The sequence below is a fragment of the Sebastes fasciatus genome, chromosome 21 (genome assembly GCF_043250625.1).
Source record: "Sebastes fasciatus isolate fSebFas1 chromosome 21, fSebFas1.pri, whole genome shotgun sequence".
Lineage (NCBI taxonomy): Eukaryota > Metazoa > Chordata > Actinopteri > Perciformes > Sebastidae > Sebastes > Sebastes fasciatus.
This window is the reverse complement of record NC_133815.1, coordinates 545,969-571,125: the sequence shown is the minus strand read 5'-3', so window position 1 is coordinate 571,125 and position 25,157 is coordinate 545,969. Positions and strand designations below refer to the sequence as shown.

The 25,157-nt window shown below is 44.0% G+C and overlaps 1 protein-coding gene across 2 annotated transcripts in view; it reads right to left on the bottom strand.

Annotated features, from left to right (window-relative positions):
* Positions 1-2,012: 2,012 nt before the first annotated feature.
* Positions 2,013-25,157, bottom strand: part of dipk1c (divergent protein kinase domain 1C) — a 42,408-nt gene continuing 19,263 nt past the window's right edge. For both annotated transcript variants that reach the window (XM_074622305.1, XM_074622306.1), the window contains exons 3-9: positions 13,436-13,639; positions 13,296-13,349; positions 12,600-12,793; positions 11,485-11,794; positions 8,728-8,892; positions 4,796-4,870; positions 2,013-3,953 (exon numbers count right to left, since the gene is read on the bottom strand). In XM_074622305.1, coding sequence (XP_074478406.1) covers positions 3,729-3,953; positions 4,796-4,870; positions 8,728-8,892; positions 11,485-11,794; positions 12,600-12,793; positions 13,296-13,349; positions 13,436-13,639 — 1,227 coding nt within the window. In that variant the 3' untranslated portion in view covers positions 2,013-3,728. The remainder of the gene's footprint in view (positions 3,954-4,795; positions 4,871-8,727; positions 8,893-11,484; positions 11,795-12,599; positions 12,794-13,295; positions 13,350-13,435; positions 13,640-25,157) is intronic.

Genomic DNA, 25,157 nt, shown 5'->3' with positions numbered 1-25,157 from the left:
TTTTTTTAACTTTTTTTCTGACAGTTTTGGGGAATTTCCACATTTTGTTTGAACATTTTTCTGACTTTTTTTGACAATTTTTGACATTTTTAAGACTTTTTTTTCCGGACTTTTTTTTAAAACTTTTTTCTGACATTTTTGGGGAATTTCTGGATTTGTTTCGAACATGTTTCTGACTTTTTGGGTGATTTTTTTGAAAATTTTCAGACTTATCTTCACTCTAACTTTAAAACTGAGCCCGCTACAACCTAAAAAACACAATGCGTTAAAGAAATGAGTTGCGTTAAAACGATTTTGCGTTGACGTGTTATTATCACGTTAACTTTGCCAGATCTAATAATGACTTGTGGAACCAGCGTCTCCTCCCACTCTGCAGCTCGTGTACTACCGATGGAAATAATCGACACAACTATGAAGAAACTAAACATTTGATAGTTTCCTTTTAATAATAAAGATATGTGCATGTGAGCGTCCCTCAGATGAGCCGGTGTGTTTTCTATCTGTCATCGGCCCTGAGGTCACAGAGGTCAGCCTCCTCTTAAACTCACTGGATGTATTACATTTCTGTGTCATGTTTAGTTTGAAGCTTTAGTTTATATTTTGAATTCTCAGTCCAGATGGACGGAGGTTGTCTCTGACATGTTGTGTCTACCCTCGGTCTCCTGCTGCTTCTTCTTCTGCTTCCTCTCAGTGTTCTTCTTGTTTTCTGCAGAAACACTGAAACTTGATCAGGAGGAGGAGATCTGCTGCTGCTGGAGGAGAACCCTCTGCTGTTCCTGTTAGAGTTAAGTTGCTCTCTTGATATTCATACCCACGTTCATGAGACTAAAACAACCGTTTCTTTCTTCCTGGCTGTGTAACGTGGTCAAGCAGCTCCTCACGTCCACGCCCGGCTGTCAGTAGACACATTAGAGACGAAGGAGAGCGTTTGTGGACGCTCACTGATGATGATGTGTTTTTGTTGGAGGCTGCTCGGCTCAGTCGGCTAAACCAGCAGCAGCTGGAGAAGGTTTGCAACCTGAGAGCAGCGAGTGTTTAAACAATAAGAATAAATCCTCAGAGTGCTGCAGTTGAACAAACCAGCGATCGCAGACTGTAAACTCCTCTCAGAGTAATCGGACTGTGGATGGCACGAGTCCAAACCCGTCTATCACATGTGATGGAGGAAGTACTGGGATAAAAGTGCTAATACCACGCTGTAAAAAGACTCTTTAATAGGATGGTATGTCAGTATACCCAGTAACATGTAGTTAAGGTATTAAAACTGTGACTGTTGTACTATTATATATTATTTCATTAGAGTATTATTACTCCTCATTAATGTGAAAGCAGGATTTGACTGATAAAACAATATGCTCACATCATAACATGGCAAACTGCAGCCCAACAGGCAACAACAGCTGTCAGTGTGTCAGTGTGCTGACTTGACTATGACTTGCCCCAAACTGCATGTGATGATCATAAAGTGGGCATGTCTGTAAAGGGGAGACTCGTGGGTACCCATAGAACCCATTTACATTCACTGATCTGGAGGTCAGAGGTCAAGGGACACCTTTGAACATGGACATGCCAGTTGACAGTTTGGAGCGTTATTTAACCTCCTTCATGACCAGCTAGTCTGACCTGATTGGTACCGATGGATTCATCAGGTTTTATAGTTTACTATGATACCAGGATCTTCACTCTAGCTTTAAAACTGAGCCGCTACGACCTCCGAACTATCAGTTGCCTTAATGCGTTAAAGGAATTAGCGGAGTTAAAAAGAATTGCGTGTTATTATGGCGTTAACTTTGACGGCCCTAACAGAACCATATTTTCCTTCAGATACTTACTGAAGGGACAGAAGACATTTAGAAGACCCTGAAGAAGACAGATCCATGTTGGCATGAACTGCCTAAAAACACTTTAACATCATGCTCAATATATAAACGATAACTTCAGTAACTCTCTCCTTGTAATCAGCATCATCGTGTTCCACCATCATTCAGATTATTGATCCAGATGTTTGAACATTTTTATTATCAGAACACAACAAATATGGTTTAAATTGTTTGTTCTCTTATCAACATGAACATAAACACGCTAACAGATGTTCTGTTGTCTCCCTGCAGGACAGACGGCGCTCGTTAAAGCTTCACTCAACTAATGAGTGAAGCTTTACGTGGTTTATCATGGAGTTAAGATGAATGTACGTTTCTTTGAGGACGTTGTACGCAACAGTTTGTTTTTAAAAATATGAGTTATCTGCTTTCAAACTGCACCGACACAGCCATTACTCGTTCATTTAGTTATTAACTGATATAATTAGAGATTAATAGATTTACCAAACGGTAACATCTGGTCTGCAGCTCACATTCATGTATCGCAGATGTTTTCTCAGTGCAGTCTCTCTACCAACGAGAGAGATGTTGTGTTTTAAATCTCACTGAGACTAACTGGACACGTAGAAGAAGACAGGACATGTCCCTCTGATGAGAAGAGGACATCGCTGAGCGTCTGGATGTCCTGATGAAGTCCAGAGTGATTCTCTGCCAACACAACATCCAACAGTCTGGTCATGAACGGCGGTCCTGGACGGCGAGCAGCGGAGCGTCCCCTCTGCTGGTTTCAGGCGTTCCCACCGGAGCATCGGTGAGGTTCAACACCGACGGCGGTGATGTCACGTCTCGGCTCTCAGTCGGTGGTCCGGTTCATCCCGAAGGTGCCGGATGGAGTTGAGGTCAAGCGGCCGGAAGAACACTGACGTCTAAAGGCCCAGACGCACCGAGTCAGTCAGAGAACGAGTGGCGATGGAGGACGCCTGTCGCGACGCCTCACATCAACACAATAACTCTCCACACCAGCAGGCGGCGGTAGTCTGTGTTCATCATTCAACAACTGGAAGACGGTGGATATACGAGTTATGATGCGTACATGAAACAAAGCGGCGTCTGGCGACCATTTCCACACCGCTCTCACTCACCACTTAGCTTCATTCCAGATGTTCATGTCACTGTGAGAACATCTGGAATGATCAGATGAGATGAAGATGGAAAACGAGAAGAGTTGTCTCGCTTTCCTCACGTCCGTTTCTCTTCTCGTGCACTGATTGGTTTGAGCTGAACAGCTAATCAGAGTGATTTCTCTCACCGGCGAGCTCCGACAGACTAGAGCCGACGGTGCAGGACACACCGGAAACAACCTTAAGATAGAGGTCAGAGGTCAAGGGACCCCTTTGAAAAGGGACGACGATTTTTCCACGGCAAAATTAAGCGCAACTTTGGAGCGTTATTTAACCTCCGTCATGACCAGCTAGTCTGACCTGGTTGGTACCGATGGATTCATCAGGTTTTAGAGTTTCATATGAAAGAAATGTAAATATTAAGTTGTGTTAATGCGTTAAAGAAGTCCGTGGCGTTTAATAACACGTTATTATCCCGTTCACTTTGACAGCCCTGATTTATACTTCATGTTTGAACAGATAGAATCCTGAAATCTTCCATAGTCTGTCCCGTTCCATCTGGATTCAGATCCTTCTTGGATCTGATTGAAACGTCCTGCTAGTGGCTCAAACTGTGGCTCTGGACCTGAAAATGAGCCAGTGGATTCATTCTCTCCGTCAGCAGACGAACATCTGTGTTCTCTCCATGAGAGTCATTGGATTCAGGGACGAACCTCCTCAAAGAAGAACTGATCTTTTCTCTCTGTAGGGCCCTTCATAGGTCGCTGACAGTCGTCACTTCTCCTCCTCAGAAGTTCAGGGCCGTGTGGTCGTGACCTTTCTCCTCCCAGGTCCCTCCTCCCTCACCTGAGGCCCCCCCCTCCTGGAGGAGGCGGGTCAGGATGCTGAGGAGGCGCTGATGGACGTCTCTGCCTTCTCCTCCTCCTCTACCTCCATCCTCCTCCCTCTCCTCCCTCTCCTCCACACCTCCGTCTGTTTCTGAACACTCCTGCACCGCTCGCTGCAGCTCCACCTGTCCAAAAACACAACAACGCAGAAGACAATTCACGAGAGCTGTCAGAGTTACCGTGGTAATAACGCAAATTCATTTTAACGCCAAAAATGTCTTTAACGCAACTTGTGATTTTTAGGTTGTAGGTTTAAAGCTAGAGTGAAGATCCTGGTATCATAGTAAACTAGAGAACCTGATGAATCCATCGGTACCAACCATGTCAGACTAGCTGGTCATGAAGGAGGTTAAATAACGCTACAAACTGTCAACTGTCATGTCCATGTTCAAAGGGGTCCCTTGACCTCTGACCTCCAGATCAGTGAATGTAAATGGGTTCTATGAGTACCCACGAGTCTCCCCTTTACAGACATGCCCACTTTATGATAATCACATGCAGTTTGGGGCAAGTCATAGTCAAGTCAGCACACTGACACACTGACAGCTGTTGTTGCCTGTTGGGCTGCAGTTTGCCATGTTATGATGTGAGCATATTGTTTTATGCTAAATGCAGTACCTGTGACAGATTTTCCTCGACAAAATGTAGTGTAAGTTTGGAGCGTTATTTAACCTCCTTCATGACCAGCTAGTCTGACATGGTTGGTACCGATGGATTCATCAGGTTCTCTAGTTTCAGATGATACAAGGATCTTCACTCTAGCTTTAAAACTGAACCTGCTACAACCTAAAAATCACAAGTAAAAGAAATTATCAACGTTAAAAAGATTATCACAGCCCTCGTATTAATAAAGTATACAAACATAATAATTTTAGATAAATCTAAATACAAAAGGTAAACATAAATAAATGCATATAAATATACAAGTAAATATAATAAGAGTATATAATAAAACACAGAACGGTACCTGCAGAGGGAGACCTGCTTTGGCCCCGAGCAGCGTGGGAGAAAACCACGGCCTGAAGATCTTCTCACAGATCACCTGAAGAGAAGAAGAGGAGAGAAGAAGAAGAAGAGATGATTGGAATCAAAAAGGAGGAGAAGAAGACGGGAGGGAGGACAGGAAAGAATAGAAAATATAGAAGAAGTATAATCTTCCTTTCATCCTGAGTTTCTTCTCCTTCATGTTGGTGCCTCCTGATGTTTCAGAGTTTTATCTCAGATTTTATTGCTTCTAATTTCTTGTTTTTCATTTCAACAAGCGACGACTGCAGATGACGTTCTTTGTGTCTAATTAATGTAAAATGTATAATGAGTTTTTCGTTCTGTCTCCTCGCGTACGAACGTCAGACGTGTTCCGTGTTTTTTTTTGTGCATCATCACATCCAGTCGTCGCCTCGTCTCGTATTCACACATCTTCTCCTCCTCTGATGAATGCAGGTGTCTCGTATCATGTGTCATGTGATACCGGAGCCGGCGGGGTGATGAGAGTCCGTCCGGGCGTTGTCACGGGGACGGCGGCGGTGATGTCCCGCTTGGCTTTTGTGTCCCGAACGTTTCCGCCGAGTCTGACGGGCCGATGCTTCAATAATGGCTTCAAGTTTCCGACGATGTGGAGGCCAACTGCAGGTTATCATTATTATTATTATTATCATCATCATCATTATCATTATTATTATTATTATTATTATTGTTATTGTTATTATTATTATTATTATTACTGTAATTTATATTATTATTATTTTACTGATAATTATTGTTTTTATTATTGGTAATTTATACTATTATTTTGTATTATTATTATTATTATTATTATTATTATTAATAATTGTTATTTTTATTGTTATCATTATTATTGGTAATTGATTTTATAATTCTAATTATTATTATTATCATTATTATTATTATAATTATTGTAATTATTGGTAATTTATATTATTATCATCATTATTGGTAATTGTTATTATTATTATTACTGTAATTTATATTGTTATTATTTTACTGATAATTATTGTTTTTATTATTGGTAATTTATACTATTGTTTTGTATTATTATTATTAGTAATTGTTATTTTTATTGTTATTATTATTATTGGTAATTGATTTTATAATTATTATTATTATTATTATTATTATTATTTGTAATTGATTTTATTATTTATACTCCTTCATAATAATGCCATAATTTAGCAATATGCTGATACATTACATCAGTAGTCACAATATTAAATAGTGTTAATAATATATTATTAATAATATTCTGAGTAATAATTTTGAATGATTTGAAAGTCGCGACAATGTCTGTAATTATTTTACAATTTGATGAGACATTATATATCTTAAAATGGTTAAAATGTAGTCAACAAATATACAATTAGTAGCACTATGATAGTAATAATAATAATTAAAAGAATAATTAAAAATCAATTAGATCTGAATTTGTGCTTTGAGTAAAGCAAAGTAGCAAAAATGCAAAATGTTATATACTGTATATACATAAATATAATTATATGTAAAACGTTGTGTGTATTTACGCAGCAGCTCTCGACAGTTTCAGGTGTTGCTCAAAGTGCCAAATGATAATTGTAATAATAAGGTAACTAAAAATAAATAATCAGAACACTGATTAAAATATTTTAGATGACACAAACATAAATATAAAACCAAATCATGAATTTACGCTTCAACAAATTCTTTCTTTTAATTTAATCTTCGATGATAAAAATGTCTTTGCAGTGAAAGAAAAGTAGAATTTGTGATGAAACAAACCGTCCAGTTTAACTGTTTTTTTCTAGATTATAGTTGTTTTGCATTTAAATAATTACAATAAATATTATTAGTGGAAGATAAAATAAAATAATGCAAAAGAAAGAGTTAAATTGCTGCACGCTTTCCCTCCTGATGACTGAAACCTTGTATTTCTAATGAAGTCGCTGCTGTTTAACTTTTTCTTTTGAATTTAAAGAATTAAAATGCAAAAAAGAATTAATTTATTTGAACTGAAATTAATTATCAATATTTATTTATACGAAACGCTTTAACTGAAGTTAATGATGATTATTACCATTTATTCATAAAGTATTTTTTATGATTAAAATGAGGATTTTATAACTTAAACAAATTATTTTTGCTTTTTAATGATTATTTCCACGATGTTTTATCGGTCAGTCAAGACTGAGATATACCGAAGACGAGGAGGATAAAGTGTCGACACAAATATAATTAATAATAACATAACATATATATTGTCTTTTATTTCTATAACTTCTTTCTAAATATATCAACCAGAGCAATAAAACCTTTTACAGATTTCTAGAAAAGAAAATAAGAGTTATCTTTCTCTTTCTGTGAATGTTGAACCTTCAGAAGAACACACATATATATATATATATAGGTTAGATAAGATAATAAAACATTAAAGTATCTGAACAGAATAAATAAAATAATAAAGAAAAGAATAAATAAAAGGATAAATAAAAGAATAAATAGAAGCAGGTTTGTAGTAAAACATTTCTTCATGGCAGATTTAAAAACCCGAGCTGTTCCGGCCTCCCGTCCTCAGATCAGTAATTATCATTCCACTCGCCGCTTCACTGCACACGTGTAATTAAACGTTGTGAAGGATGGATTACCCAGAATTCTTGAGAAACAGACGACCCTGTAATTTATCAGCCGCCTTCTTCAGGACGGAGGCGGACGGAGGCGGATGGAGGCGGACGGCGACGGACGCACGGCGGCGAGAACGTGTCGAGTAAAGTATCCTGCACGGGTGAGCGATAGTAGGAGCGGTCAGAGTTACACCGGACCGGCGGTGGACGTACAGAGACGTGTTTGGACGTCTGGAAACGGGACAAACGGCAAAGAAAGAACAAATTAAAGGGAAAAAATAAATTCTTTAAAATCTGAATTTTGCAGATTTTGTTTTCTTTTGTTTTTCAATCTCAAACTTTTATTTTTAGAAAATTAGATTGTGTCTTTTTAAATTCTCAAAGACACTTTCTTATTCATTTCTGTCATTTAAACTAAACAAATTTATTATTAAAACTGATCAATTGAAGTTTAAATTAATTAAATTTAACTGAAATTATAATTCCTTCTTTTATGAAAACATAAACATAAAAATATTTTCTCTAAAATTATAAAATTATTTGTATTTTATACTATGAAAAAAAATATTTATTTAAAAAATATATATTATATTTTCTCTCAATTTTATCTCTCAACATAAAGATCTAAATTAAAAATAATTAATTAAATGATGTTGAAGCAAAACTGAATTATTTATTCATTAATTTATTTAGCCCCAAAATAGTCTAAAAATACAGAATTTATACTCCATACAGGTTCCTAAAACTACATTTACTCATATTTAAATCAAAATAAAGAAATGAAACAATCAAACCTTGTGATGAGAGCTGTATAGACTCAGTTTGCTGTGATTCACAGCCTTCATGTTATTTTTTATAAAGTTTTATTGAAACAAACTATGATGTATTTTTTTGTATTTTCAAGTTTAAATTTTTTGTCTTTGTGATGATATTTTAGAACAAAACCAGAATAATGCATCACAACAAACATCAATAAGTTAGAGATCTCCATTGTGACGTATTCTGCTACAACATCCTGACACCATGAAATCAATTAAAATAGTTAATCGGGATTAATCGCACATTTCTATCTGTTCAAAATGAACCTTAAAGGGAGATTAGTCCAGTATTTAATCCTCTTATCAACATGGGAGTGGACTAATATGCTGCTTTATGCAAATGTATGTATATATTTATTATTGTAAATCAATTAACACAAATCAATGACAGATATTTGACTTATTAATAAGTTATTAGTTATTATGGCGTTAACTTTGACAGCTCCAGTCGAACCTCCTGACCTCCGTCTCACCTGCAGGTTGCTGTTGCGGCGGCGGGCGCTGCACCTGCGTTTGTTCAGGTTACACCTGGACGAGCAGTCGAAGAAGTTGCAGTCGTCGTCGCTGCTGCAGTTCTGGTCCAGGATGTCCCTCATCTTGGGCTCAAAGAACGCCATGTCCACGTCGATCGCCACCACCTGCAGGACACGAGAGACGACGCTGGCTTCAGGTTCAGCCTGCTGCTTTCATTTCAGAATTTAAATGATGTCATCACGGTGACAAACAGCGCCGACATTTAGGACGACAACACATGTTGACATAGAAGTAAAAACACTTTCTGGGGGTTTCAGTGGTTTTGGAGGTCGGAACATTTAGAGGTTTTGGTCTATTTCACTTCCAACACGTCTTCTTTCAGTCTGGACCAGAGGTCAGCGACCTTTACTGTCAAAAGAGACATTTTAGACAAAAACAAATCTGTCTGGAGCCGCAAAACATGTGATCATTGTGATGAAGATAACACAGTTTATAGTCTAAGTATATAGTATATAAGTCTAATGCAGTGAGGGCCAAAGAGACAATGTACTACGGAGTATTAAGGCCACATTGAGGGAAACACATCTGAGATTTACAGAATAAAATCATAACTTTACCTCCACCACGCTAAACATATATTTTAGTCACATTTCCCCCACACGGTTTGGAGGTGTTTGAACGAGTCTTTGGACATAATTCAGACGGGGCTTCCTGTTTTGGAGCGAGTGATTTCATCGGAGGAGAGTTGTCAACGCTGCTCAGGGACGTTTAGTTCTCCACGACTTTGTGCCGTAAATGGAGCCTTCGTTGTCCCGAGAGATCGCGACCCGTCGGCAGAGCAGAACGACTCACAATGAAAAGCACCGAGCGAGCGTGAGTGGCCTTCGTGCTCTCTGAGAACGTAATGAACATAAAGAGAATGAAAGAAAGCAAAGCGGGGAGCTGAGAGGAAAGAGATGAAAGGATGTTTTTAAAAAGGAGAAAGCTCTCAGAGAGGAGAGCTGGACGCTGGATTACGGGTTTGAAAGAGAAGGTCAGCGTTTTGTTTGCATGTAGCTGAACGTCGTCATCTATCACTGTTAACCAGACTGATATATCCATCCCATCATACTCATCTGTAAGATTAAAACTAGGAGTTGAAGGTTGCTCACAAATAAAGAAAAGTGGACGTTCTTCCCTCAGAGTATAAATGAGTCACGAGCAGCGGTGAGGAAATCAAACGGCTGTCAGCGGTTGTTTTCTCAGCGTTATCAGATGGTTCTATGGTTCATGCAGCAGACGGAGTCATTAATCCAGCTCCGTGTCAGCTCTGCGCTGGGCTCCGGCCAACAATCACTACTTTATCTACAACACTTCAGGCTCACGGTTACAACACAACCAGCCGTTTAGGCTCCAAACAGACGTCCAGTGAGCCGGAGAGGCTCGTTACCGGTCTCACGGCAGCAGACATGGAACAGATTTAACAACGCACGGTTTATAATGCCAACGCTGTAAAAGGTTGTTTATATAATGTTCACCGTGAAAACAACGAGAGGTTTATCTGCAGCAGCTTCCTCGTTTCTTTTATGCTGAATAACTACGCTGCTGGAAATAGTCCCAAACAAATGAACTACTTCCTCCTGTTTGTTTGATAGAAACTACAGCGAACACTGGTTTAAACATGAAGCTACTGTATATGTGTGTTTTTAAAGATTTACGTCTTCAGTAGGAACCAATGAGCTGAGAGACCTTAACATGTCAAACTGCAGCCCAACAGGCAACAACAGCTGTCAGTGTGTCAGTGTGCTGACTTGACTATGACTTGCCCCAAACTGCATGTGATTATCATAAAGTGGGCATGTCTGTAAAGGGGAGACTCGTGGGTACCCAGAGAACCCATTTACATTCACACATCTGGAGGTCAGAGGTCAAGGGACCCCTTTGAACATGGCCATGACAGTTGACAGTTTGGAGCGTTATTTAACCTCCTTCTTTACGAGCTAGTCTGACATGGTTGGTAGCGATGGATTCATCAGGTTTTATAATTTACTATGATTCCAGTATCAGACTTTTGTTCTGCCTTTTTTTCGGACTTTTTTCAGATTAATTTTCAGACTTAAAAAAAAAAAAATCTGACATTTTTCAAACTTTATTGGACTTTTTTTTTTTAAACGTTTTTTGACAATTTTCCGACTTTTTTTCTGACTTTTTTTTTTACAGTATTCAGAATTTTTTCAGACTGACATTTTTCAGTAACTTTCCGACTTTTTTTTTGGACAATTTTCTGACTTTTTCTTTTTTTTTTTTTTTTTTTTACAATTTTCTGACTTTTTTTCTAAAAAAAGATTTTGAACACTTTTCGAACTTTTTTCGTAAATTGTCAGACTTTTTATTGGACATTTTTTCGGACGAAAACCCTCACACGTTCCTATATCTGGAGGTCAGAGGCCAAAGGACCCCTTTGAAAATGGCCATGTTTTTCCTCGCCAATATTTAGCACACGTTTGGAGCGTTATTTAACCTCCTTCATGACCAGCTAGTCTGACCTGGTTGGTACTGATGGATTCATCAGGTTTTATAGTTTCAGATGATGTCTGGAATGTCACTCTGGCTTTAAAACTGAACCCGCTACAGCCTTTGAGAGACAGTCAAATCAGTCAGGATAGCGGGTCGGGTCTCAGAGCTTTTTTTCCGGTGGATTATGTGACATTCACGATTCTGTCTTTACGTTTCAACAACCTGCAGGATGTGCAGACGTTTTATAGATGAAGACTCACCGTCAGGTCCTTCCTGATGGCAAAGTTCTCCGGTTTGATGTCACACAGGTGCAGCTTGTGGGTGAAGTCGTTGTCAAAGTGCCACACCATGTCCAGGAAGCTCAGCGCGATGCGATGCACCATCTCCCTGGCGGTCCACCTCCCCCGGGCTCCGGCTCGGTCCTGACCCTGCAGCCCCGAGACGGCCACCTCCTCCAGGGAGAAGATGTTCTGGTCCCAGGCGTGGCCGGCGGAGAGGTACTCCACGGCGTAGAAATGACCGCAGGAGCCCAACACCTTGGCCACGTGGGTGCTGAGGTCCTGCAGGACTCTGGAGATGAAGGTGCAGCAGAGCACCAATGAGTACGCAATCTTTATTTTACACACGTCTGTTTCATACTTCTGATTCGGACTCTTACTCTGTTTATTTTGACCGTTATGCACCAAAACACCAACTGATCTGGTCAGACTTCAACTTACTCCTGATCAGTCGTTTCAACTGATTGAAATAGTTCAATTAATCATCACTGTTTTATGTTAAGTGATTTACAATAATAAAATATACATAATATATACATACATTTGCATAAAGCAGCATATTAGTCCACTCCCATGTTGATAAGAGGATTAAATACTTGACAAATCTCCCTTTAAAGTTCATTTAGAACAGATAAAAATGTGTGATTAATTAGCGATTAATCAAGATTAAATATTTTAATCGATTAAAAAATGCAAAAATAAATGAATAAATAAAAATATAAGCAAAAATAAATAAATTAAAATTCCATGCAGAAATAAATGAATTAATTTATAAATTAATCAAAATAAATACACAAATAAATAAAATTAAACAAAAAAATTTAAATTAAACAGAAAATTAAATAAATAAGGGAATTTCTATAAAGAATAAAGAATAAAGAAGAATTATTTGACTTCACACTGAATCTGGATCTTTGATGTATTTGTACACATCTGCTGTATTTATACTATAGAAACAATATTTCATCATTTTCTGCCGTGTTGAAAACTGACATGTGAAAGTTGTTTGATCCTTGGAGGATGTCTGTGCTGTAGTTATATATATATAGTTATATATATATATATAGTTCTACTGTATGTGAGTCCTGTTGTTGTACCTGAGGAAGGTGTACTCCTCCTGCTGCAGCAGAGACCAGAGCGAGGCCAGCTCTGCTCTGGAGTAACTCTTATCTCTGTTCTTCAGCTTCTTCCCCCAAAGCCTGGCCAGAGAGCTGTTACTGCCTCCTCCTCCTCCTCCTCCTCCTCCCTCTTCGTCCTCGTCCTCCTCAGCCAGCCCCAGAGAGTTTCGCACCTGAGATCAGACGAAAAGGGAAGTTATGATTTTGTTTCTTTACACTCAGCAGATATAAACCAACCTGTTCTCACTACCATCTCCTCAAATACCGCCGTCTGGTCAGCGCCCCTCGGCATCAGAGACCGACGCACGGAGGCAACCTTTAGCGACAGTATGTGACGAACCGGGCTTTCAACTAACTCCAATGTAAACCCACCCGCGCTGTTATTCAACGGTCGGAGCAGTGACGTAGTATTAATAGCGTGAGAGTTACTAGTCACATAATTCGTTTGTATCGTCAGTTCTGTGAGTCACGTGAGTCGTTAGTATCGTTTATTTTGAAAGGACACTATACATGTAAGAAGCGTATATTGACACGCCGTCCCCGGTCCGTCCAACAGTAACACTAGAGGGGTACGTCGTGCGTTGGTCTCCGATGCCGAGGGGCGCTGACTGAGCGGCGGTATGTGACGAGTCGGGAGTGAGAACGTGCTGCTTTATTAGCGGCGGTCTGACTTACTTCCAGAGTGGCGTAGAAAACCACGTCCAGCGGCGAGAGCTCCTCTGCCGTGTCCTGTCGGAGAGAATCACTGTGAATCACTACTTAGAGTACTTGGGATCTGAGCCGAGCGTCCCCGGATCAGTAAGAGGAGACGTCACCTGGTAGTCCAGAATTCCCAGCGGCTCGTACGAGGAGAAGTTCTCCAGCTTGGACTTGAGGATGACGGGGTTTCCTCTCCAGCGTGCCTCGATCACCTTCTTCCCGTTCTCGTAGTAGAGGCAGCGCTTGTACTCGACCAGGCCGAGCACACACAGGTCCTCGCACATGTCCCCCGTCACCGAGCCCTCGCCGAACTCCAGGCACTGTACGGAGGAGCAGAGTCACAGACTGGAGTCAGTAAAGCTACAGACCAGTTCCCAACAGGACCAGCGACCACTACTGCGTCGTCTATACGAAGACAGGTTGTTCCTTAAATGAGCGACGACGCACAACGACGCGTTCAGATCAAATGAATCAGGGTCATCTGTCGGGTGGAGCCGGCGGACCGAGTTACCGCTAGGTGTCTCACTTGACCCGCCGGCCGCTCCCCACTGGAACATAATGACACTGTGTATAAGAAGTAGACGTAGTCACCGTGACGTCACCGTGATGTCACCGTGACGTCACCGTGATGTCACCGTGACATCACCGTGATGTCACCGTGATGTCATCGTGATGTCACCCGTTGGTTTGTGGACTGCTGTTTTTAAGCCTCAAGTTTTTTCTGTCTCCATCCATCTCATAATCATTGTTATATTTCGGTGGAGGACCGACCGGCTAAATGTTCGTCTTGAGTTTTCTACCGAAATGTTTATTCCAAACAAACCTCTGCAAAATCCTCCCAAAGACACCGACGTCACCATGACGACGACATGACTTTAGTGAGACAAATGAGTGGTAATATCTGGTATCATTTCTTGTTTCCTAACTGACAGACTGTTGAGTTATCCTCTTATCCTTTAATTTAATGTAAAGACGTCTTTTCTTTGTCTTTGTATAAATGATAAGACATCAGGATCTGTCTGTCTCAGTAACAAACACACACACATGGATCCTGAGCAGCGTGTCCAGAGACGTGTGAGGGACGAGGTGGAGGATTAGCGTTGTCCTGGTCAGGGATTACCCCGCTAATCCTCCGTCTGCACACATTCCAACACAAACATCCGTCAGTAAGGAGCTCAGAGACATCACAGAGACATCACACAGAGACTAAACCCAGAGACATCACACAGAGACTAAACCCAGAGACATCACACGGAGACTAAACCCAGAGACATCACACAGAGACTAAACCCAGAGACATCACACGGGGACTAAACCCAGAGACATCACACGGGGACTAAACCCAGAGACATCACACGGGGACTAAACCCAGAGACATCACACGGAGACTAAACCCAGAGACATCACACGGGGACTAAACCCAGAGACATCACACGGGGACTAAACCCAGAGACATCACACGGGGACTAAACCCAGAGACATCACACGGGGACTAAACCCAGAGACATCACACGGGGACTAAACCCAGAGACATCACACGGGGACTAAACCCAGAGACATCACACGGGGACTAAACCCAGAGACATCACACGGGGACTAAACCCAGAGACATCACACGGGGACTAAACCCAGAGACATCACACGGGGACTAAACCCAGAGACATCACACGGGGACTAAACCCAGAGACATCACACGGAGACTAAACCCAGAGACATCACACGGAGACTAAACCCAGAGACATCACAGAGACATCACACAGAGACATCACACGGAGACTAAACCCAGAGACATCACACGGGGACTAAACCCAGAGACATCACACGGAGACTAAACCCAGAGACATCACACGGGGACTAAACCCAGAGACATCACACGGGGACTAAACCCAGAGACATCACAGAGACATCACACAGAGACATCACACGGAGACTAAACCCAGAGACATCACACGGAGACTAAACCCAGAGACATCACACGGAGACTAAACCCAGAGACATCACACGGGGACTAAACCCAGAGACATCACAGAGACATCACACAGAGACATCACACGGAGACTAAACCCAGAGACATCACACGGAGACTAAACCCAGAGACATCACACGGAGACTAAACCCAGAGACATCACACGGAGACTAAACCCAGAGACATCACACGGGGACTAAACCCAGAGACATCACACGGGGACTAAACCCAGAGACATCACACGGGGACTAAACCCAGAGACATCACACGGGGACTAAACCCAGAGACATCACACGGAGACTAAACCCAGAGACATCACACGGAGACTAAACCCAGAGACATCACACGGAGACTAAACCCAGAGACATCACACGGGGACTAAACCCAGAGACATCACACGGGGACTAAACCCAGAGACATCACACGGGGACTAAACCCAGAGACATCACACAGAGACTAAACCCAGAGACATCACACGGGGACTAAACCCAGAGACATCACACAGAGACTAAACCCAGAGACATCACACGGGGACTAAACCCAGAGACATCATGGAGACATCACACGGAGACTAAACCCAGAGACATCACACACCTCCAGCTTCACTAACAGCTGCTGGACGGACTCAGGCTGGACAGGTGAACGTCCTCTGAGGACAAGAGGAGCAGACGGGGTTAATAGGCCTGAGAAACAGAGACTCCTGATGAGAGCAGACTGCTGATGGACGATCCATCAGACAGTTGACACGTTGACGGGAGACTTTAGATCAGGTGGAGATCAGTTTCCTGTTTCCTCTACCTGTCCTCTACCTGTCCTCCTGCTTTACCTGTCCTCTACCTGTCCTCTACCTGTCCTCCTGCTTTACCTGTCCTCTACCTGTCCTCTACCTGTCCTCCTGCTTTACCTGTCCTCTACCTGTCCTCCTGCTTTACCTGTCCTCTACCTGTCCTCCTGCTCTACCTGTCCGCTACCTGTCCTCCTGCTTTACCTGTCCTCTACCTGTCCTCCTGCTCTACCTGTCCTCTACCTGTCCTCCTGCTCTACCTGTCCTCTACCTGTCCTCCTGCTCTACCTGTCCTCCTGCTTTACCTGTCCTCTACCTGTCCTCCTGCTCTACCTGTCCTCTACCTGTCCTCCTGCTTTACCTGTCCTCTACCTGTCCTCCTGCTCTACCTGTCCGCTACCTGTCCTCCTGCTTTACCTGTCCTCTACCTGTCCTCTACTTGTCCTCCTGCTCTACCTGTCCTCCTGCACTACCTGTCCTCCTGCACTACCTGTCTTCCTGCTCTACCTGTCCTCTACCTGTCCTCCTGCTCTACCTGTCCTCTACCTGTCCTCCTGCTCTACCTGTCCGCTACCTGTCCTCCTGCTTTACCTGTCCTCTACCTGTCCTCTACTTGTCCTCCTGCTCTACTTGTCCTCCTGCACTACCTGTCCTCCTGCACTACCTGTCTTCCTGCTCTACCTGTCCTCTACCTGTCCTCCTGCTTTACCTGTCCTCTACCTATCCTCTACCTATCCGCCTGCTTTACCTGTCCTCTTGCTCTACCTGTCCTCCTGCTCTACTTGTCCTCTACCTGTCCTCCTGCTCTACCTGTCCTCCTGCTTTACCTGTCCTCCTGCTTTACCTGTCCTCTACCTGTCCTCCTGCTTTACCTGTCCTCTACCTATCCTCTACCTGTCCGCCTGCTTTACCTGTCCTCCTGCTCTACCTGTCCTCCTGCTCTACTTGTCCTCTACCTGTCCTCTACCTGTCCTCCTGCTCTACCTGTCCTCTACCTGTCCTCTACCTGTCCTCTACCTGTCTCCTTCAGTCTCTGTATCGTTCTCCTCCCTCAGATCAAACCTGGAAGTGTTTCTCATGATCTCAGGCTGTGAGTGTGTGTGTGTGTGTGTGTGTGTGTGTGTGTGTGTGTGTGTGTGTGTGTGTGTGTGTGTGTGTGTCTGTGACTGTGAGTGTGTGTGTGTGTGTGTGTGTGTGTGTGTGTTGATGGACTCAACAGTAGTGGGAGGGGAGGTGCTGAGAGTCAAAGTGGACTCTGCGATTACCGTCCCCCGTCCTCCCTTTAATAGTTCCTGCTGTCTCTCATCACACTGTGTGTGTGTGCGTGTGTGTGTGTGTGTGTGTGTGTGTGTGTGTGTGTGTTATTGTAGTTGTTCGTCTCCGTGTGTACGAGAGCAGGTCATGTTTTTGAAGAAGACTTCTACTTGTGCATCAGAATGTTTGAAATGTGTCTGAAACGCTCCGCTGCTTTTACTTGAACTGTGTTTTCATCTGGTCCGTGGGGAGCAGCCGACACCGAGGAGGAGTCGCTCCACTCGGCTCGGACATCTGCAGACTCCTTATTCTCTCTGTCTTTGTTCCGGCGCCGTGAGCTCTGCGGTCCTCACATATCCGCTCTAATTCCCTGGATTTCCTCCGTCTTGCATCACATCTCTCTGTCCAGCTGCTTCCTCCTTCCTCCCTCCTCTGTCTCTGTGTGTGTTCAGTCTGAGCTATACGAAGGTTCAACACGGTGTTTACTTTGAGTTGGACTACGACGGTGTAACACAGATTATGTTGGGGTGAAACAGACTCAGATTACATTATTAAACTGTATTTAGATTATTTAGAGGAAGACAACACCTCATTCACTGAACACATCGTTTCTGGGGATGCAGTTATAGGAACATGGACCGAACTGTTGTTAGAGGCTGGCGCGGAAAACGAAAAACTTTAATATTCTCTGAGATTGAAGTCAGGAATTTTAGATTTATTTTTGTAAAAAAAAAAATTCTGGTAAATTTACGACTTTAAAGGGCCTGTTAGTAAGAATCCTAAATGTGTTGTTAACAGCTTCACCTGTGTCCGTTGAGTCAACTAAAGTCAGCGTCCTGTTGCTGGCGCTTGTGCTCGCTCTACATAGACATGAAGGAGCATCGCTCAACACAGTGAGGAGACACACGTCAGCTAAAAGCACAGTATCACTCTATATTCCAGCTGCTTGGCAGTAATGTTAGCTGACCAGACCAAGGTCTCTCCATGAATCAATGCTGATCCTAGTGTTGGCTTTTCCCGCCTCAGCCTCCCGACCGCGGCCGGAGGGAACGGGGGAGACGATAACGTTTCTCTCTGCGGAGCCCCGTCACTTCACAAGACACGGGAAACCTCTGTTGGTCTGGAGGAGCTGCAGCAGTTATTTCTGCACAAACGTCCACTGAACATTCACTAGATATTCTCAGAGCTAAACTAACTCTTCTGCAGTGTGGAGTGAGCAGCATGCACGTGAGAGGTGGAGAGAGAGAGAGAGAGAAGGAGCGCGGTGTGTGAGTGAAGGCAGGCAGAGGAGCAGAGGAGCAGAGGAGCAGAGACTCCGGTCCTGGAGACCAAAGCTACGGTCTCCTCCGCGTCCTCCGACCGCGGCCAACACTGTTTAACAGCTTCACTAGATACAACCAAGAGGTTTTGGTGCTTCACTGTAGTTTGTGTTGGAGTCTGAGTCTGAACAGCGGAGACACACGAGAGACCAGGAGACACACGAGAGACCATGAGACACACGAGAGACCATGAGACACACGAGAGACCACGAGACACACGAGAGACCAGGAGACACACGAGAGACCATGAGACACACGAGAGACCATGAGACACACGAGAGACCATGAGACACACGAGAGACCATGAGACACACGAGAGACCAGGAGACACACGAGAGACCATGAGACACACGAGAGACCATGAGACACACGAGAGACCATGAGACACACGAGAGACCAGGAGACACACGAGAGACCAGGAGACACACGAGAGACCAGGAGACACACGAGAGACCACGAGACACACGAGAGACCACGAGACACACGAGAGACCACGAGACACACGAGAGACCAGGAGACACACGAGAGACCAGGAGACACACGAGAGACCATGAGACACACGAGAGACCATGAGACACACGAGAGACCAGGAGTCACACGAGAGACCATGAGACACACGAGAGACCAGGAGACACACGAGAGACCAGGAGACACACGAGAGACCAGGAGACACACGAGAGACCAGGAGACACACGAGAGACCAGGAGACACACGAGAGACCAGGAGACACACGAGAGACCAGGAGACACACGAGAGACCATGAGACACACGAGAGACCATGAGACACACGAGAGACCAGGAGACACACGAGAGACCATGAGACACACGAGACCATGAGACACACGAGAGACCATGAGACACACGAGACCATGAGACACACGAGAGACCAGGAGACACACGAGAGACCAGGAGACACACGAGAGACCATGAGACACACGAGACCATGAGACACACGAGAGACCAGGAGACACACGAGAGACCAGGAGACACACGAGAGACCAGGAGACACACGAGAGACCAGGAGACACACGAGAGACCAGGAGACACACGAGAGACCATGAGACACACGAGAGACCATGAGACACACGAGAGACCACGAGACACACGAGAGACCATGAGACACACGAGAGACCACGAGACACACGAGAGACCACGAGACACACGAGAGACCACGAGACACACGAGAGACCATGAGACACCGACTCGGATTGATTTATACGAGTAAGAAGTTACAAACAGTCCCTTTAATTTCAGAGAATTTCAGACTTTTTTCTTGTATATTTACGGCTTTAATCAGACTTTTTTCCAACAGGCTCCATAATTGAGTTATTTTGTACCTATAATGGCCCTAACACGGCTTCGTAACAGACCGGCGCCGACTGTTGCAGGTGGTCCAGATCCTGTTTACTGACGGCTTTAACTAAAGCATCGTATTTGATTAGCTCATTGCTTGTGTTTACTGCTCAGTGTCTAGTAACTGGAGCTATCAGATACATGTGGAGGATTAAAACGTGAACTATTGGAGTCAAAGGGAGTCAAAATGTCTCACAGAGTGAAACCTCAAACTTTAAATTGGACTTAATCACAGGATGGGAGAACGTGCTCTGTTGTCCCCCTCCGCTCCGCACAGCTGAAGGAAAAGTGTTATCAGTCGGAGCCAAACGCAGTCATGGTTTCTTGATCTGTATTCAGCCATGTCTGCTGCACGGAGAGAAGAAGAAGAAGAAAGGGAGGGAGAACAGAAGGTCAGAGAGGGACAGATAAGAGAAGAAGAGAGAGACGAGAGCAGCATACCAACGAGGAGGCCTTCAGGGTCACAACAAACGCCGTCAACAAGGCTGCGTCTCTGCTATTCTCTCTGAAGACACCGCTGACCCCAAAACTGTTTCTAACGACGCCGGCTTCCAGCTGCACGTTCAAACCGTGGCGCCGCTTCTGAACTTCATGTCACGCTTAGATCACTCTTAGCTCCTCATTAAAGCGTCAGATTTTCAGAATAAAAGAGGTTTCAGGCAGCCGGTTGATCAGCTGAGAGTTTGCCTGCCTGCCTGGTTATTATTTCTTAGATGTTACTGGTTGTGATTCTGGATCTCATAGACGGGTTTCTGCACAACGTCATCACAGCGATGCAGCCGGGGGCAGAAAGCACGGCGTGTCTAGCAGAGCCGAGCTCCAAAACAGAGATGACAAGAGAACAACCGCAGAAATGATGGATGTGAAATGTTTAATAATCGGAGGAGATCACACGGCTCTGCTGAAAACACATTATGGATCCAGGCCTGATGGGAAAAGCATTGTTCTTCTCACCAGAGCTGCTGGCGTTGTTCGTGTGTTTGGATGTTTGCATGAGCCTCGTAGATGTAAATGAGCTGCTGGCGTTTAATGGCTCCGTTGCATGTCACCATCAGTGGAAACAGGGTTGTGTGTTAACCACAGAGCAGACACACATCACGCTCTGCTCAGAATCGGCCTTTTGTCTGCACACACAAACACACACAAACACACACAAACACACACACTCGCTGTGTGTTTGTCAGTATTTGCATGCTTCACGCCCTCTTACAGCGGGAGCGTCTCTGTGACGACGAATGGGAGTTTTGACAGGATTTTATTGCTCGCGGCCAAAACCCGACTCGGCACAAAGCAGCTTCAGCTCTCCGGTTACATCATTGTGTTATACGACTCATGAAACATTCACCTGTAGGACTCTAAAACTCCAACCTGCAGCTGTCTGAGGAGCAGCTGCTGCTGCGTGGGCAACACGAAGAGTCACTTCAAACTGTTGCTGTCTAAGTTAACGCACATTTATTTTAAAGGGCACTAATTCCTTTAACGCATGAACGCAACTGGCACGTTTTAGGTTGTGGCAGTGTGTGTGTGTTTCGCTGCAGGCCTGTTGGCAGCACACAGTGTGGTTTCACTAGGTTTATGAACATTTTGAACAGAGTGAGGAGTTTATACCTTCAGGGCCACGATGAGCATCCCGACACTCAGCGTCTGAGACTCAACATGCTGCTTCACCTCAGGCGTTTAGAGACGCTCAAAATTCACGGTGATGCTGTCAGTGCTCAGCGACACTAGTGACTTCAGCTCAGGCGTTTAGAGACGCTCACGCTTTGTCCACACAGGGAACGTCAGCAGCGCGTGGCGGCTGCATGCGGAATAGCTGCGCGTTTCACGCGGGTGGCGTCCACACAGGCTGCTGTCAGCCCTTTCTTTCTACGTAGAGTTTGCCTTTCATAATGGCCATTTAATTTCATTTATATTTATTTTAGACAGAAAAAGGTTAAGAAACGTGTGGTGATTAGTCACATGACGAAGGACTGACGTGACAAAATAAGTCAACGTAGTTTCACACGGCACACGAACAGCGGTCTCCTGGTTGAAAGTCTTGTATTTGTTTGAACCATCCACTTCCCCTCCCGCCCATACTGTCGCTAAAGGGCGCCTCCGTGCGTCCGTTTCCGAAGCCGAGGGACGCTGACCAATCTACGGTATTTGGTACGCAGCCAGCTCTCCAAACGGATGCAGGATGTGCAAGGAAACGTCTTCCTCCACTTCTTCTTCCTACAGAGCTGCTGTTTGTGTGCTGACAGATGAGCGCGGCCGCCCTCTAACTGGCCTCGTGTGTGTTTACTGCTTCGTTAAGTCCACAGCTGTAAAGGAGCAGTCACCTGCTCGTTAGCTGGCCTCGGCCAAAGCAAAGTTTGTGTGTGCGTTGATTAGCAGGGAAACAGTGATGTGTGTCTGTGGACTCAGCAGCTGTGAGATCGGCCTACACTTCCAGTGAACTGACCTGGAGGTCAACCGGTCCACCCACGCCGTGTGTGTGTGTGTGCAGCGGTGAATACAAGCCATTCAGCCCACACCTCGTATACACGCCACGGCCTGTAAAAATCACACCATTGTTCTCGGCGCTGTGCGGCCGCCCGGCACAACGAGAACACTGATGGAGTGTTGATCTACGCGTCAGGCCCGTGAGGACACCGTACGTTACTGCACTTGACCTCTGACCTCCTGTCAGCAGTGATGAATCACCTATTGACTGTTTGAGAGCGAGTGATGTTTTTCACTTCATGGGATTCAGCAGCCGTGAGCCGTTAGCTGCTGTTAGCAGAAGGTTAAACTATTAGCATCCCTTTCTCTCCGTCTCTGAAACGCTTCTCCGATATTGTCCGACTCTCTTTGTGACTGACTTTACTGAAGGATAGTTAACTATAGACATCCACAGATTTATACGCCCTCAGTTTATCTTTACAGCGCTGCCGTTGGCCTCCAGCCCGCTGGTCGGACGGCTCCACGCTACAGGAAATGAGTCCAACAGAGGACGGCGCCGGGTCACGGTCCCTCTGCCTCACTCCTCGCCGCTAGGAGACGACTTCACCTTGTTAAAAAAAACAAGCCAACAATAGTTGCTAGCCAGCGTTAACTAACGTGTTCAGAGGATTATTCTGCCTCCACTAAACACGTCACCATGGTTACCAACAGAGAAGAGGTTTATACTGTTACTACTGTGATGGAGACAACCTGATGCCACAGAAATGAGAGTGAACCTGCTGCTATATTGACTTGAGGAGCGAATTTACAAAATTAAAAACAACTGCAGCCTCTACGAGTCATTTCAGCGACTCAAGACGACTTTAAAAAGCAGCATCAGTTGCTGTTAATTAGAAGAGAATCATCCTTCAGATGCAAGCGAGTGAACATGTCCAATGTGCTCCAATAGTTTCTAGTAAAACGCTTCAGGCTGCTAATTCCTGAAAACCCTTTACAACCTCGGCGAGTTCAGACACAACGTTTTCTCTCTCTCTCTCTCTCTTCTGTGTCCGCCGCCGCCGCCGCGGTGCTCGCTGCGCTCCGCCACTCCGCCGAGGTCTCCGAGCTCAGCACACTCAGGAATGTCATTAAGGCGTTTTAATGTTCTTCGTGTGTTCAGGCTTTTACATTATGGAATGTAATACTGAGAGCAGAACAACAAAGAGCGCCTTTCACTGTGAACCACACAGCTCAGCTTTCTCCTCGTCCTCCTCCTCGGAGGTTAAAGTACTACTACTTCACAGTCCTGCATGTTCAATACTGCATTCACGTCTTCACTGGAGCAAAGTACTAGTACTTCACAGTACTGCATGTTCAATACTGCATTCACGTCTTCACTGGAGCAAAGTACTAGTACTTCACAGTACTGCATGTTCAATACTGCATTCACGTCTTCACTGGAGCAAAGTACTAGTACTTCACAGTACTGCATGTTCAATACTGCATTCACGTCTTCACTGGAGACACTGTAGAGAAGGATCAGCTGTTCAATGTACTCAGGTATCAGATGTGGAAGTACTTTAGTTTCTGATGAGATGATGAAGGGAGTAAAGAAGGGAGGAAAGAGACAAAAGAGAGGAATAAAGAAGGGAAGTGGGAAGAAATGAAAGAAAGGGAGGAAGGACAGGAGAAAGTTACTGTAGGATGAAAACAAGGAAAGAAAGAGGTGAAGAGAAGGGTAGCAGGAGGACTGAAAGAAAGAATGAAGAGAAGATAGAAAAGAAACAGAATAAGGAGATGACAGAAGGAAGGAAGGAAGGAGAGAGGAAATGTGGAAAGAAAAAAGAGGAGGTGAAAAGAAAGAGTAGGAAAGGTAAGAACGAAGGAAGGACATCAGGAAGGAGAGTTGGATGAAAGAAACAAAAGAGAAGTAGGAAGAGATGAATGAAAGAAAGAAAGAAAGGAATGAACAATGCACAATGAATACTTTTACTTTAAGTAATTTAAGTATATTTTACTGCACAGTGAGTACTCTTACTTTAAGTACATTTAGATGATTACATACTTTTACTTCAGTAATGTTTTGGATACTTGTAGTGCAGTATTTATACCTCAGTGAGGTATTAGTACTTTTACTGCAGTAGAGGATGAGAATACTTGAAAACATGAGATGTGATCTGAGATGATCACAGACATGAACTCAGCCTCTGAGCTGTGATATAAAACTGAATTATACGACGCTCTCTCTCCCCCTCTGATGATTTACATCCCGTCCCGTCACCTTCATCACGACTACATTTCACATATTTAATTAGAGCAGCATCGATCACTGTCCTCTGTGTTTCTGAGGCTCTGTCGGTCGTAACGTGACGCGTGATGATGAAGATGGCAGCTGACGTCGAGGCTCTGTGAGCAGGAAACGACTGTTTAACCTTCAGTTAACGTTTAATCATCAGTCGGGGTTTCAGAGATGATCTCAGAGTTCATCCTCGCTGCTCCTCTGAGACGTACAGGAGTATAACGCTGCTCAAAAACGCTTCACATACTTTGAATTTGTACTTAATCCCAACTGGTCAAATACCACCGCGTGGTCAGTACGGTTCCCCTCTAGCGTTACTTTTGGACGGACCGGGGACGACTGTCAATATACGCTTCTTACATGCATAGTGTCCTTTCAAAATAAACCTCCATTCTCACAGGAAGTTAGGTTTAGTAGCAAAATCTAACGAAATATTCTGTTTCAGTCCATATTTGTTGGC